General features: G+C 44.9%; 1 protein-coding gene across 4 annotated transcripts in view; it reads left to right on the top strand.

Annotated features, from left to right (window-relative positions):
• The window catches only part of TRPM8 (transient receptor potential cation channel subfamily M member 8), a 99239-nt gene that overhangs the window by 10518 nt on the left and 76497 nt on the right, over positions 1-12224 (top strand). For 3 of the 4 annotated variants that reach the window (XM_030916467.1, XM_030916469.1, XM_030916468.1), the window contains 3 exons: positions 2501-2574; positions 9318-9474; positions 10919-11096. In XM_030916467.1, coding sequence (XP_030772327.1) covers positions 2501-2574; positions 9318-9474; positions 10919-11096 — 409 coding nt within the window. Of the gene's footprint in view, positions 1-1322; positions 1509-2500; positions 2575-9317; positions 9475-10918; positions 11097-12224 lie in introns of those variants that run through there. The other variant, XM_030916470.1, reaches the window with a different exon arrangement.

Raw genomic sequence — 12224 nt, 5'->3', positions numbered from 1 at the left:
CTGGGAGATGGACAGAGGCTGACTCTTTCTCGAGCCTGCTGCTGTGACCTCCTGCTGGATGGGTCTCCTCTCCTCAGCCCGTGCGGGTCACCCCCTCCCAGATGCAGGCATCTCTATGGGTAGAACTGCTGAGGCCACGCAGGAGCATCTCAGCTCTGGGAGGTTCCTTTTTGTCCCCTAAGCACATGCACACCTCTGCAAAGTGTATTTTCGGAGGCTTTTTTAAGCAACAAAGCAGTTTTTAAAAATCATCACCCTTCCTCCATGATCATTGATTACGCAGCTTCCACAGCTGTTTTCTTCCTTCCTGTTAAGTAGACTTGAAATTAGTTAAGTGGATGAGAAAATTACAAGTAAAAATGGGCATCACAGACCTTCAAAACTGTACAGGTGAGCATTGAAGTTATTTTTGCTTTCAAAATGTTTGTGTTGAAAGATACATAGAAAAGAATGTATACAGGTGAATTTCCAAATTAAAAAGAATATTGAAATGAATGCTCTTGTGCCCACCACCCGCTTGAGAAATAGCATATCACCCCCATGTGGCCACTCAGTTGGCTTTCCTCTCTCCTATCAGAGGTTATAACCACTATCCTGAATTTTGTGTTACCCATTCCTTGCTTTTATTTATAATTTTATGACTTGAGTATATGTATCTCTCTAAACAATACATTGTTTAGTTTTGTTCTGGTTTGAACATTCATGGAATTGTACTATGAGTATTTTTTTGTGAGTTCCTTTTTTTTTTTTTTTTTTTTTTTTGCTCAAAACTGTTTTTGAGATTCATCCACGGTGAGATGTGTAACCATTGATGATTTATTTCACGGCTGTGCTGTGCCCCACTGTGTGCTTATGTGCTTATGTTTATTTATTCAGCCTAAGGGGGATAGCATGTGGGTTTCTGGGCTTTGCTATTAAGAGCAATACCGCTTTTAACATTCTTCGATGTGGAAGCCATGTCTACCTGGAAAATATTCTTTGAGTTGAGGCTTGGTGGGTGAAGGTAAACATCTCTCTTTCATGGGGTCTGGGTTTAAGACACAGGACTTATGGGGAAGCTTATGTTCAAAGGATTGGGAAGATAAGGCATGTGGTCACCTTCCTCTGATACCGTAGGACTTGCAGGGGCAGAGTGTGAAAGGGAAGGGGGCACATTGTGAACTTCATTCCAGGAGAGGGGACTTCCCCCTTTGCAGTGCATGGCTGGTGGCAGCCTTGCTGGGGGGATAAGAAGTCAGGGCTGGCTCTGGTGCCAGTGGCATGTTCTTATGAGGCCAACTGTGTGTAAAGCTGTCCGAGAACTCCAGCTACCAGTAATCTGGTGACCTGTGGGAAGTGGCATTGGATTGCCGGGGAGAGGAAGCTCCTAGCAGCCCCACCTCCCCAGGGAAAGGCAGCCCTCTGAGGCTGAAAATTTATTGCCAGGCAGCTTTGCCAGCCATTCTGAGTGTGCACGTCATTCATGGGACAATCCTGCCTTTCTCCACCAGGGACTCCTTTTCAGGGAGGTAACTTTACTGGCAATAGTGGACAATGTTCGGGAATGGTTGTATCTGTTTACATACCCATCCGTGGTGGGCATGAGTCCCACTGCCCTCCCTTTCAACCATGCTGGGTGTTTATTGCCTTTGATATTTTTGTAACCTGGTGGGTGTGAAATGGGATCTCACTACGGTTTTCCTTTGCATTTGCTCATTCTGAATGAGGTTGAGCTTCCTTTCATATGTTAATGGGTTATTCTCTTTCAATGAATGCTTACTCTCGTCTTTGGCCATATGTTTTCCATTGGATTGCCTGTCTCATTCTTACTGATGTGTGGTGCTTATATATTCTGGCTACCAATCCTATGATGTTTCCTACATGATGCAAATACCTTCTTCCACTTTGAGGGGTGTAGGTATTTTTAAAGGAGTTTTCATTTGTTTCCAAATAGTTTGCTTCTGCCAACTTAAGGGAAGCTTTTGGTTTATAAAGGCTTTTGGTTTTTTGTCAGAATTAGGTCCCAGATGTGCCTAACTACCTCGCTCATGGAGGGATAAATACAATTATGAAGGGTTTTTGGAATATGTCTTCTTTTAAACAGCAAGCGTAAGAGGAATGGGAATCTGCATTGATATATTATTTATGAAAAACTATCATCCAATGCCTATATTCTCCATGGTAGCCTTAGAGGTGGAAAAACATAGTTTATATGTTTTTATATTATGTTTAATTATGTTTTTAAAACATAATTTGTATTTATTTATAATACTGTTTATACACAAGATAAGCCCAAAATACTTTTAGAAAGATTTTCCATTTAGTTATAAAAATTATAATGTATGCATCTTTAAAAAAAGCTTTGTGTATTCTAAAGGCACGAACAAATGCTGGATGCTATGAATATGTGGTAAATTCTTAAAGCCTTTGAAGTGGGGTTACATCATATTTAGTATTCATTAATATCAGCAAAGGGTGAGAATGAATTAGTAATGTGTTATTCAATGTTCTCTCTCCGAAGGACTTGGCGAATTTTATTCAAGCAAATTTTAAGAAACGAGAATGTGTCTTCTTTACCAAAGATTCCAAGGCCACGTAAGCTACTATTTTCCCTCCATTTTTGCTTTCCACATTCAAAAAAATTATCAACCACCATTACAACAAACAAACAAATGCTCACTGGTTCATTGTTAAAGATGTCTTCATCTCATAATTCTCAGAAACATTGTGTGGGCAGGAAGGATCTGGCAAGGAGCTTGTAGTTGTTACTTAGAGCTATACAATTCTGTCTGGTATTTTCAACTTTGGCAATAGTTGGAAAAGTCATTGAGGGAGGCTGTCACTCTCTTCAGTGTCCCCATGAGATTGGGAACCGACCTGAATGACCTTGGTGAGGAAAGTTGTTTTACAGCAGTTGGCTGGCAATACCATGTATGTGTACATATGTCCATCTTACTGGCTCCTCCGTCAGGTTTTTCCTTCCCGCCGTTGACTTTGGGTCTTTCCTTCTAACTGGGTGTTCATCTACTCTAAGTCTCATGTGTTTTGGAACATTAAGGCTGGGTTACAAAAGCAGGCTTCACCAGCTCAGCCTACAGGAGATCTTCAATAAATGTTGATGAGCAAGTGAGTGAATGGGTCGACTAGTGCTCACCCCTTGTGCAGAAGATGCATTTGAATCTAATTAACCAACTTTAATCCTACCTCCCACTCTCCTTATTCCTCTCTGCTCCTTCTTTTTTTGTTGGCTGGCAATGCAAGAAACAGTCTAGCTATTAATTGGAAGTTGCTGCTGTAATTTATAATGAAAAGACCCTCTGTTGAACAGAGGCAATGAACAGAGGAAGGATGTAGAAATAAGGAAAAAAGCTTTAGAACCAGCTTTGGTTTCGACCTTGACTTGGCTGGCTCCTCACGGTGTGGCCTTGAGCCACTTATTCTCTTTTCTACAGCTAATTCTCTTATCCTAAAAATCTAGCAAAAGTATACCTCATGGGTGGTGGTGTTCAGTGACGCAGCATATAAAACACCTACCATAATGCTTCAGAGCATAATTTTTACTCCATGTGAATTAGAAAATGAACATCAGAAAAACTAAGAGATCTCTGCTTTGTCACTGGTATAAATTTACACATCATGAGTCATTCTGACAAAGTATAAGCTCTATAAGTCCACTATTTATCCCCTGTATGTTTCATGAATGGGACTCACATACTGGATTGCTAATACTATCAATCTCCTTGCAAGGAAGCTGTTATTATCTTCAAGGCAAGTGAGGCCCAGAGAGGTTCAGTATTTTACCCATGGTCACATGTCCAGTGGAAGAAGGATGAGAGACTTGAGCCCAGGCTTTCTGATTTCAAGGTTGTGCCTTTTCTATACCCTCAGTTGCCTCCCTTTCTAAGAATGACATTGCTTTGGGCAGAACAAATTCCTCAACACGTTCTCAGTTACAGATGTTCAATCTAACTGGCATAAGTGGAAGCTGGAGGGGGGATTCTGTGGGGTGTGATCTTGTGGCTGAAAAGCACAGCCCGATCCAGGGCTTCAACAATGTTGCCAAGACTCTGTCTCTTTCCACCTGTTGTTTCTGCCCTTCTCTGATGGACAGGCTCTTCACTATTGGAGGCAAAATGGTCATTGTTTGTTGTGCGTTATCAGCTTTCCACGTGCCAGTTAGAGCAAAGAGGGCCTTGCTCCTAGCAATTCCATCAAAAGTCCTGGGCTGATGTTCATGGCTCTTAATGGTCTGGCTTGGGCCATGTACCTATCTCTAAACTAACCCCTAGGGCTGGAGGATGGATTAATTGTGTTGGACAGTGGAATATGTTGATTGGCAAGCCTTGGGCGATGTGTCCAGGTGAACCCAGTGCAGAAAGGGATGATTCCTCATGGGAAAATCAGGGCGCACTTACTAGCAGAAGGGGAAGTAGATGCAGGTTAGGGAAACCTATGGCTGTCCACCTTACAGTGCTTGATTACACCTCAAGTCTGGGTCAAAATGAAGGGAGATGTGGTGGGCAGCCACAGCCCTCAGCAACACAAGCAGAGCACAGGAACACCTCAGTTCCCATCTCAGAAGGGATGCAAGGATGCAGGGTTCTATAATCTTTGAATCCCCCATATTTATTATTTCTCTTTCTCCATAGGTAGTGGGAACACTCCATGCAAATCTAAGTCACCCATCAGACAAGGGCATCAACTGAAGTGATGATTAATTATATTGATACCCTGGTTTTGCTGTTACTTGCCACACTAGATGACATAAGCCGCCAAAGTCTCTCCTGAGATTTCCCAGGGTTGCCACCCTGGTGCTAAGCCCAATGCACCCTTGCCTCTCTACTCTGACTTCTTGTGGATGCCACTGCAAGACGGTGCTGCATATTTGCCCCTGCTGCTGTGTCCTCTGAGATGTGCTGCCAGCTTAGGAGCCACCTTCTGGTACACTATGGGTAGTAAGCTCCTAGGTCTGGATTTGTTCTAGTCAGTTCTCACTTCCTTGGCCATGCTGGGTTCCAGGTAGAAACACAAAGAATGCTACCTTCCCAATAGCAGCACTGTGCAACAGAACTTTCTGCCATGGTGGAACTATTCTATGTCTGCACCATCCAATACAGGAGCCGCGAGCCACGTTTGGCTGTTGATCATTTGAAATGTGGCTGGGACAACCAAGGAATGTTTTTAACTTTATTTAATTTCACTTAATTTAAATATAAAATTAAATAGCCACGTGAGGTCAGTGGCTACCATATTGGATGGTATAGTACTATAGGATTCAGACTTGGTCCAAGGGGGTAGAACTAGGGTCCTGATGCTTTCCTGTCCTCTTCATTTCTCCTATCTGTCATCCCTATTCCTCCTTCAGGTATCTGCACTCCTAATGCCTTCCTGGCAATCTCTCTTCTCCATTTATAAACCAATTCATACAAATTGGTGCTTAGAGGGCTACCAGCCCATAGACCAGAGCTGCCAGGCAGCTCTCTTGGTCAAGGTCACCTGTGACACACCCCTACCCTTAGCAGGGAAAAGGGCTCAACAGTCTGTTTTCAGTTATAGCAAGAACAGGTGGGTCAGGGAATTCTCTCCCCCATCCTCCAATCAGCTTGGGTGAGTGGACAGATCCCAAAGGATGGTGGGACAGTGGAGGCCATGGAGAGAGAAGAGGAACATGAGGAAGCAGCCTGGGCTCAGGAAGTGCCCTAACACTTAGGAAGAGAGAGGGCTGAGAACATTGTTCTCAATTCTGATTGACATTTTCTTGGCCACACTGAGTGATGTCCTGGGAACTGTTCCAACACAGAGGTGAGTTTGCTGCTGGAGGGTGATTTTGGATCCAGTCTCTAGCTCAATTTTTATAGCTTTAGAAAATATTAAATGCCTTGAGAAATATTTTGAATAGGGATCATTTTCATACTGTGTGGTAATTAAGACTTTTGGTTACAAGGAGCTCAACTACCTAAACCTAAAGAGGGATTTACTATAGGGAAAAAGAAATGCCACCTAAGATCAGACAGTGGCCAGGCCTCTGGAGTGGTTAGAAAGAGTGACTGATGAGGGAGTACTCAGCAGGTCTCCTCTGCCCGTTCCTGACTCCACCTCTCCCTACACACCTGTTCTCTTCTTTCTCAGAGTAGCTATGATTGTGTTGTGGTACCTGATGTTCCACGTCACAGGCCCAGACCTACAGAGAGATGGGAGCAGCTCTTTTGGTCCTAATTTCAAATTCTTAAGAAAGGGTTGCCTATGTCAATCCTGGATTAACTTCCCATCCTTGGGCTTGTCAATTATGAACATTTCCACAATTCAGTTATATGTACAGGCTCATCTTGATCCTACTGTGTAGACGAGGTTGGAGAGAAGAGACAGTCTCACTGGAGCCCATGTCAGTGCACCATCTCTAGCAGGGACCTGCCCTGACGTATCTCCAGCAGCATCCCCAACCCCCAGGAGAGCAAGCTGCTCGTGAGGATTGCTGCTGAGAAGCTTTTGTTCCTCATTATAGAGTCTCTTTGTTGAGTGGCTTTGGTAGTTACCCTGGGTTTCCAGTACTTCAAGAAGATCACTATTAGCAGAGCAGCTCCAGCTAAGCCAATTGCTTCCAGGCAGCAGAAACTTGGAAACAATTTGGCTGGGAATCTATCTGCTTCTGGAGTGGTCATAAAATTTGTCCATAAGGCAACTCATTTCTGTTCCTATTGTGTTTTTAGAAACAGTCATAGAAATGCATATCACTATTACCAGCTTGTAAACGAAAATGTGACCTCCCGCCACAGAGAGCTTTTAGAATTAATCCTACATTTTGCCATATGTTAAATAAGGTGAACAGTGAAGAAGACCTTGAGAATACAGCTTTTCTCTGGCCATGAACAGTTATTTATACTTAAGCTTGTATTCTGGAAGGAAAACATATCTACTTTACAAAAATCGTTGAGGATACAAACTATTTAAAAGAAGATCAATCGATGTATTTATTCACTCATTTTTTCATTCATTCAAAGGACATTTGCTAAATGCCCTGATGTGCCAGAAACATGAGGACAGAGAATATAAGATAAAGAGTCCAGCTGGAAGCAAACCCTAACAGGATTTCCTCAGTTTGTATATCTTTGACTCAGCCTGTGCAGGGGATCCTTGCTCCAGAGTCACCATGTATGGTTGCCTGGGCTCTGCACTGCACAAGGATGCTGGGGGTGAGTGGGGTTGAATCTTGTTATCTGACCCTGCATCCTGGTACTGACCCACATCTGCAGAGGGTTATCCTTTTCTGGTAGGTGAGTGGTGAATGGGTGGCCACAGACTTTATTGTGGGGTCTAGGACGTGGATAAGAGTGATGGAGGCACCAATCCTACCAGGACTTTGGCAACAGGTGTAAACTGGGACTGTCCTGGGAAAATCAGGACATTGAGTCACCCACTGATAAAAGGACAGCTGTGCCCTTGGGGCCTGTTTCAGTGACCCAACATGTCTCCCACTTTGCTGCTCTCTAGCCTTCTCGGGACAGAACTCTCTGTTCTCCTTCTCCATTGGCCACGGCCCCTCGAATCCCTAGCACCCTTGGATCTTGCCCAAAGACTGGTCACAGAGACAGCAGGGAGCAATGCAGAACCAAGTGGGTGGGGCAGGCAGAAGGAAGCTGGGAGGAGGGTGAACAGTGCCTCACTGAGCGGGAGTTGTTTTTGGCTCAATGGGAATCTTGGTTGTTGTTGTTCCTGTCTTTGGAGACCACATTTCTCAGGATGCCCTGGATAGACAGATCAAATAGTCATAGAATGTATTTTCAGATTTTTTTTTTAACTGCATTTTTGCTTCTTTTCTGTTGCCACTGCCTTCATTAATCCTTGATTTGCATGTATGGCACCACCATAACCTAAGTCACCTTGATGGAGCAGGTGCCACATTCCAGGCCCAGTGAAACACTCTGCATCATTTCCAACCCTCATGGCAAGCCTGACAGGGGAGGGGCTGTGCGAGAGTGAAAGGAGGTGTTTTGTTTGTCCCTCTGCACTTTGCCAGGTGTCGTGCTTAGCTATTCCTAAGAGACCAACTTAAGCGCAGGAAGGACATCCAGCTCGTCTTGGGCTGCTGTGAAGCTCAGCCCAGGGCTGACTCAGAGTGGATTTTCAGTCAGTATCCGTCGAGTGACGGTGGTGTGTTGGCGAAGGCACAGGGGAAGAGGATTTACCACTGACTGCATATCTTTTTATCCTGTTCCAATTTCCTGTTATGCCTCTGTGTCACCTAATGGATGAATTTAGTTCCACTGCATTTTTAATGAGAAGAACTTGTGTTCATTTACCGCACAGTTTGTCCTCATCTACCCCAAATTATTGAAAGTCTCTCTAGCAGCTAATGTCCAATAAGGAAAGGATGATCTCTCTAGAGTCTGGAACATTTTGGGTCTCTGCCAAAGGAATGCATCTTCCCGGTGAGTTCAGCCCATGGGAAGGATGTCTCACCTCGCTTCAGAAGAGCCTTACTGGCTGGGTGAAGTGGCAGGGTTGGTGCTGAGGCACTGAGGCCAACTCAGGGCTCCTGTGTGTTATGAACTGTTTGAGAAGCTGAACAAAGTTTCCAGATTTCTGAAACTCAGTCTCCTAAGTCCCACGGACCGAAGCTAGATTCCATGAGGGCAGGGGTCTGTTCTGTTCTATCACAGAGCCAGCTTGTTGGTGAAGGGGCAATAAACACCTGGGATAAAACATTAAACTAGTTTCTTTCTTTCTTTCTTTCTTTCTTTCTTTCTTTCTTTCTTTCTTTCTTTCTTTCTTTCTTTCTTTCTTTCTTTCTTTCTTTCTTTCTCTCTCTCTCTCTCTCTCTCTCTCTCTCTCTCTCTCTCTCTCTCTCTCCCTCCCTCCCTCCCTCCCTCCCTCTCTCTCTCTTTCTTTCTTTTTTTTTTGAGATGGAGTCTGGCTCTGTCGCCCAGGCTGGAGTGCAGTGGCGTGATCTCAGCTCACTGCAAGCTCCGCCTCCTGGGTTCAGGCCATTCTCCTTCCTCAGCCTCCCGAGTAGCTGGGATTACAGGCGCCTGCAATATACCCAGCTAATTTTTGTATTTTAGTAGAGACGGGCTTTTACCATGTTGCCCAGGCTGGTCTTGAATTCCTGACCTCAAGTGATCCGCCCACCTCACCCTCCCAAAGTGCTGGGATTACAGGCGTGAGCCACTGCGCTGGTCCACATCAAACTAGTTTCTACGCAAGCGACTGAGATGATGAAAACAGTCTGAAAATAAGACTTGAAGGTATCCTTTGTGTGTCTATTTAAGTTAACAATGCCAGTTTCCATAAGCAGGCTCAATGAAATCCTTCCTTCCTGTCCACATCATCGTGCTTATCAGGGAGAATGTGTGCAGGTGTGGCTATGCCCAGAGCCAGCACATGGAAGGCACCCAGATCAACCAAAGCGAGAAATGGAACTACAAGAAACACACCAAGGAATTTCCTACGGACGCCTTTGGGGATATTCAGTTTGAGACACTGGGGAAGAAAGGGAAGGTAAGCAGTGGTTTTCTACTTTGGTAGCTAATTCATAGGCCAAAATGACCTGGGCTACCTTGATTTACTTGGAATTGTCTAATAAGATGGAGGCAGGAGAGATGGTTAGTAAACACCAAAAAAGACTGCAGAAAAAGATACATCTTGTAAAAGCCAGACAGCAGTTATTAGGCTATGCTCAACAGGAAAACTCAATAGGTAAGGACTGGATTATCACCTAGCCTGTGTCCACACACAAAGCAGGCATCCATGTCACACCATCTTGAGCCCCGCTGCTACCCAGTGCCCTATGAATGCTTTTGTGAACACTGCTGTTCAGCTCTGTGTACTCTTGAGGTACATAGGGCCCTGAATATGCATTCCCTCCATACTCACTGGGCAAGCTCTCCAGCAAGGTTTTGCAAAGGTGTTCAATGATCGGAAACAGCCTCTCCTGCATCCTCTGTGCTCCCAGTCTCAATGAAAGCACCGTCCACAGGCTGCTCCTGCAGGGCCCGGGCCTCTCATCTCCCAAACCCCCATGGCATCCCTGGGAGATGACCCAGCCCCATCCACTGCTGACTCTCCCCAGGGCCTCTGTCCCGGAATGGGTCGATGCCCTCTCTTGCTGCCCGCAGCTCTGCTCACCTCCCTGTGGCCTCAGCATGGCTGCTGGAGGACTCCCTAAATGCAAAGCCCACCCTGTTTTCACCCTGCCTCGAACGCCTCAAGGCACCCCTCTGCCTTCAGGACAAAGTCCCAAGTTCTCCACGTGGCCTATGGGGCTTTTCCGGGCCCCTGCAGCGCCCCCCCTCCCCACAACTCTGCTTTCCTTCTGTGAACCCTGAATATCTGAGACAGGTCTCAGTTAATTTAGAAAGTTTATTTTGTCAAGGTTGAGGACGCACGCCCGTGGCACAGCCTCAGGAGGTCCCGACAACATGTGCCCAAGGTGGTCAGAGCACAGCTTGGCTTTATACATTTTAGGGAGATATGAGACATTAATCAACATATGTAAGATGAACGCTGGTTCCTTCTGGAAAGGTGGGAAAACTCACCAGGCAAAGGTGGGACAACTCGAAATGGGAGGGGGCTTTCAGGTCATAAGTAGACAAGAGACAAATGGTTGCATTCTTTTGAGTTTCTGATTAGCCTCTCCAAAGGAGGGAATCAGATATGCATTCATCTCTGCAAGCAGAGGGGTGACTTGAATAGAGTGGGAGGCAGGTAAGCAGTTCCTAGCTTGAATTTTCAAGCCCCAAGATTTATTTTCCTTTCACACTTCCATTCCTCGTGGGTCCTTGGCACGGCCCCTGCCTGGGACCCCCAGTGCCACGATCCCTGCTGCTCCCACCCGCCCCCTTCTAGAAGCAGGCAAGCGTGGGCGGGGTGTTGGCGCAGATGCTAAACCCCGACCTCAGAAGAACACAGGCTTATCTTGATGCTTCTGCTCCTCTCCCCATAGTATATCCGTCTGTCCTGCGACACGGACGCAGAAATCCTCTACGAGCTGCTGACCCAGCACTGGCACCTGAAAACACCCAACCTGGTCATTTCCGTGACCGGGGGCGCCAAGAACTTCGCCCTGAAGCCGCGCATGCGCAAAATCTTCAGCCGGCTCATCTACATCGCGCAGTCCAAAGGTGGGGGTCGGAGCAGCGACCCCGGTTCTTCCATTCGGGCTGCGCCAAGTTTGGGGAGCACAGAAGGCAGTTCCCGTGTGCAATTCCGGAGAATCCGGATGCTGCTAGAACCATCTGATTAATCGTTATTTTATTGAAAGCAATATCCTCAAATGAATGGACGGGGAGCTCTGGCAGATAGTGGGGGAGCTTCACAAAGTAACTCGAAATCAGCGTTAAGGTGCTTCCTTAGGGGAATTTTTTAAATCTTGTAAGATTTTCATTTTGTTATTAACACACGAAAAATTTTCCCCAGAATTTCGGTTCTGGCGAATTGAAAAGGACAGTTGTAATTTGTTTGGTCTGTAATTGTGAGATCAGTGACGCACTTTTGAAAGTAGTGACGGTGCCTGAGAAATTGTAAGCACCCTGTAAGTGTCTGATTGAGGTCAAAGCAACTAAGGCTTTGTTACTTGAAACACTTAGCATTTTCTTTCTTTTTAACTTTATATTTTAAAAAGTTTTGAATCTACAAAAATGTTGCAAGAATAATGCAATGAACATCTGTACATTCTTCACCTAGATTCACCAATTGTTAACATTTTCCCACATTTGTCTCATCTTGTTCCATAAATATCTACGTATGATTTTGGGGGGGAACTATTGAAAGCGGATTGCAGGAATCATGATCCTTAACCCCCTAAGTAGATGAACATGCCCCTCCTGAGGACAGCTTTTTTTTTCACATAGCCCAATACAATTTTCAAACCTGAACAGTTACCATGGACCAATACTGCTATCTCACAGTTTACACTCACATTTTGCTAATTATCTCAACAAAGTCCTTTAGAGCAAACATTATTTTTTCTCAATTTGTATTCCAAATCGATTTAGCTTTGCTTTTTTTTTCTTTAGTTTTCTTACATCTGGAACTGGTTCTTAGCCTTCCCTTGTCTTGCATTACATTTTTTGAAGAGTATAGGCCAATTGCTTTGTAGACTGTCTCTCAATGTGGATTTAGTTGATGTTTGTTCATGATTAGATTCAGTTTATCCAACCTTAACATTTAAAAACCTCTTTTATGCAGAATTAATATTGACTGATAGAACTAAGGAAACGTGTCCTAATCTAGATGTGGGCTTTTTGTTG

This window comes from Rhinopithecus roxellana, chromosome 14, assembly GCF_007565055.1.
Source record: "Rhinopithecus roxellana isolate Shanxi Qingling chromosome 14, ASM756505v1, whole genome shotgun sequence".
In the NCBI taxonomy this organism is placed as follows: Eukaryota; Metazoa; Chordata; class Mammalia; order Primates; family Cercopithecidae; genus Rhinopithecus; species Rhinopithecus roxellana.
The sequence above is the reverse complement of the archived record's forward strand: the minus strand, read 5'-3'. Positions and strand labels throughout refer to the sequence as shown.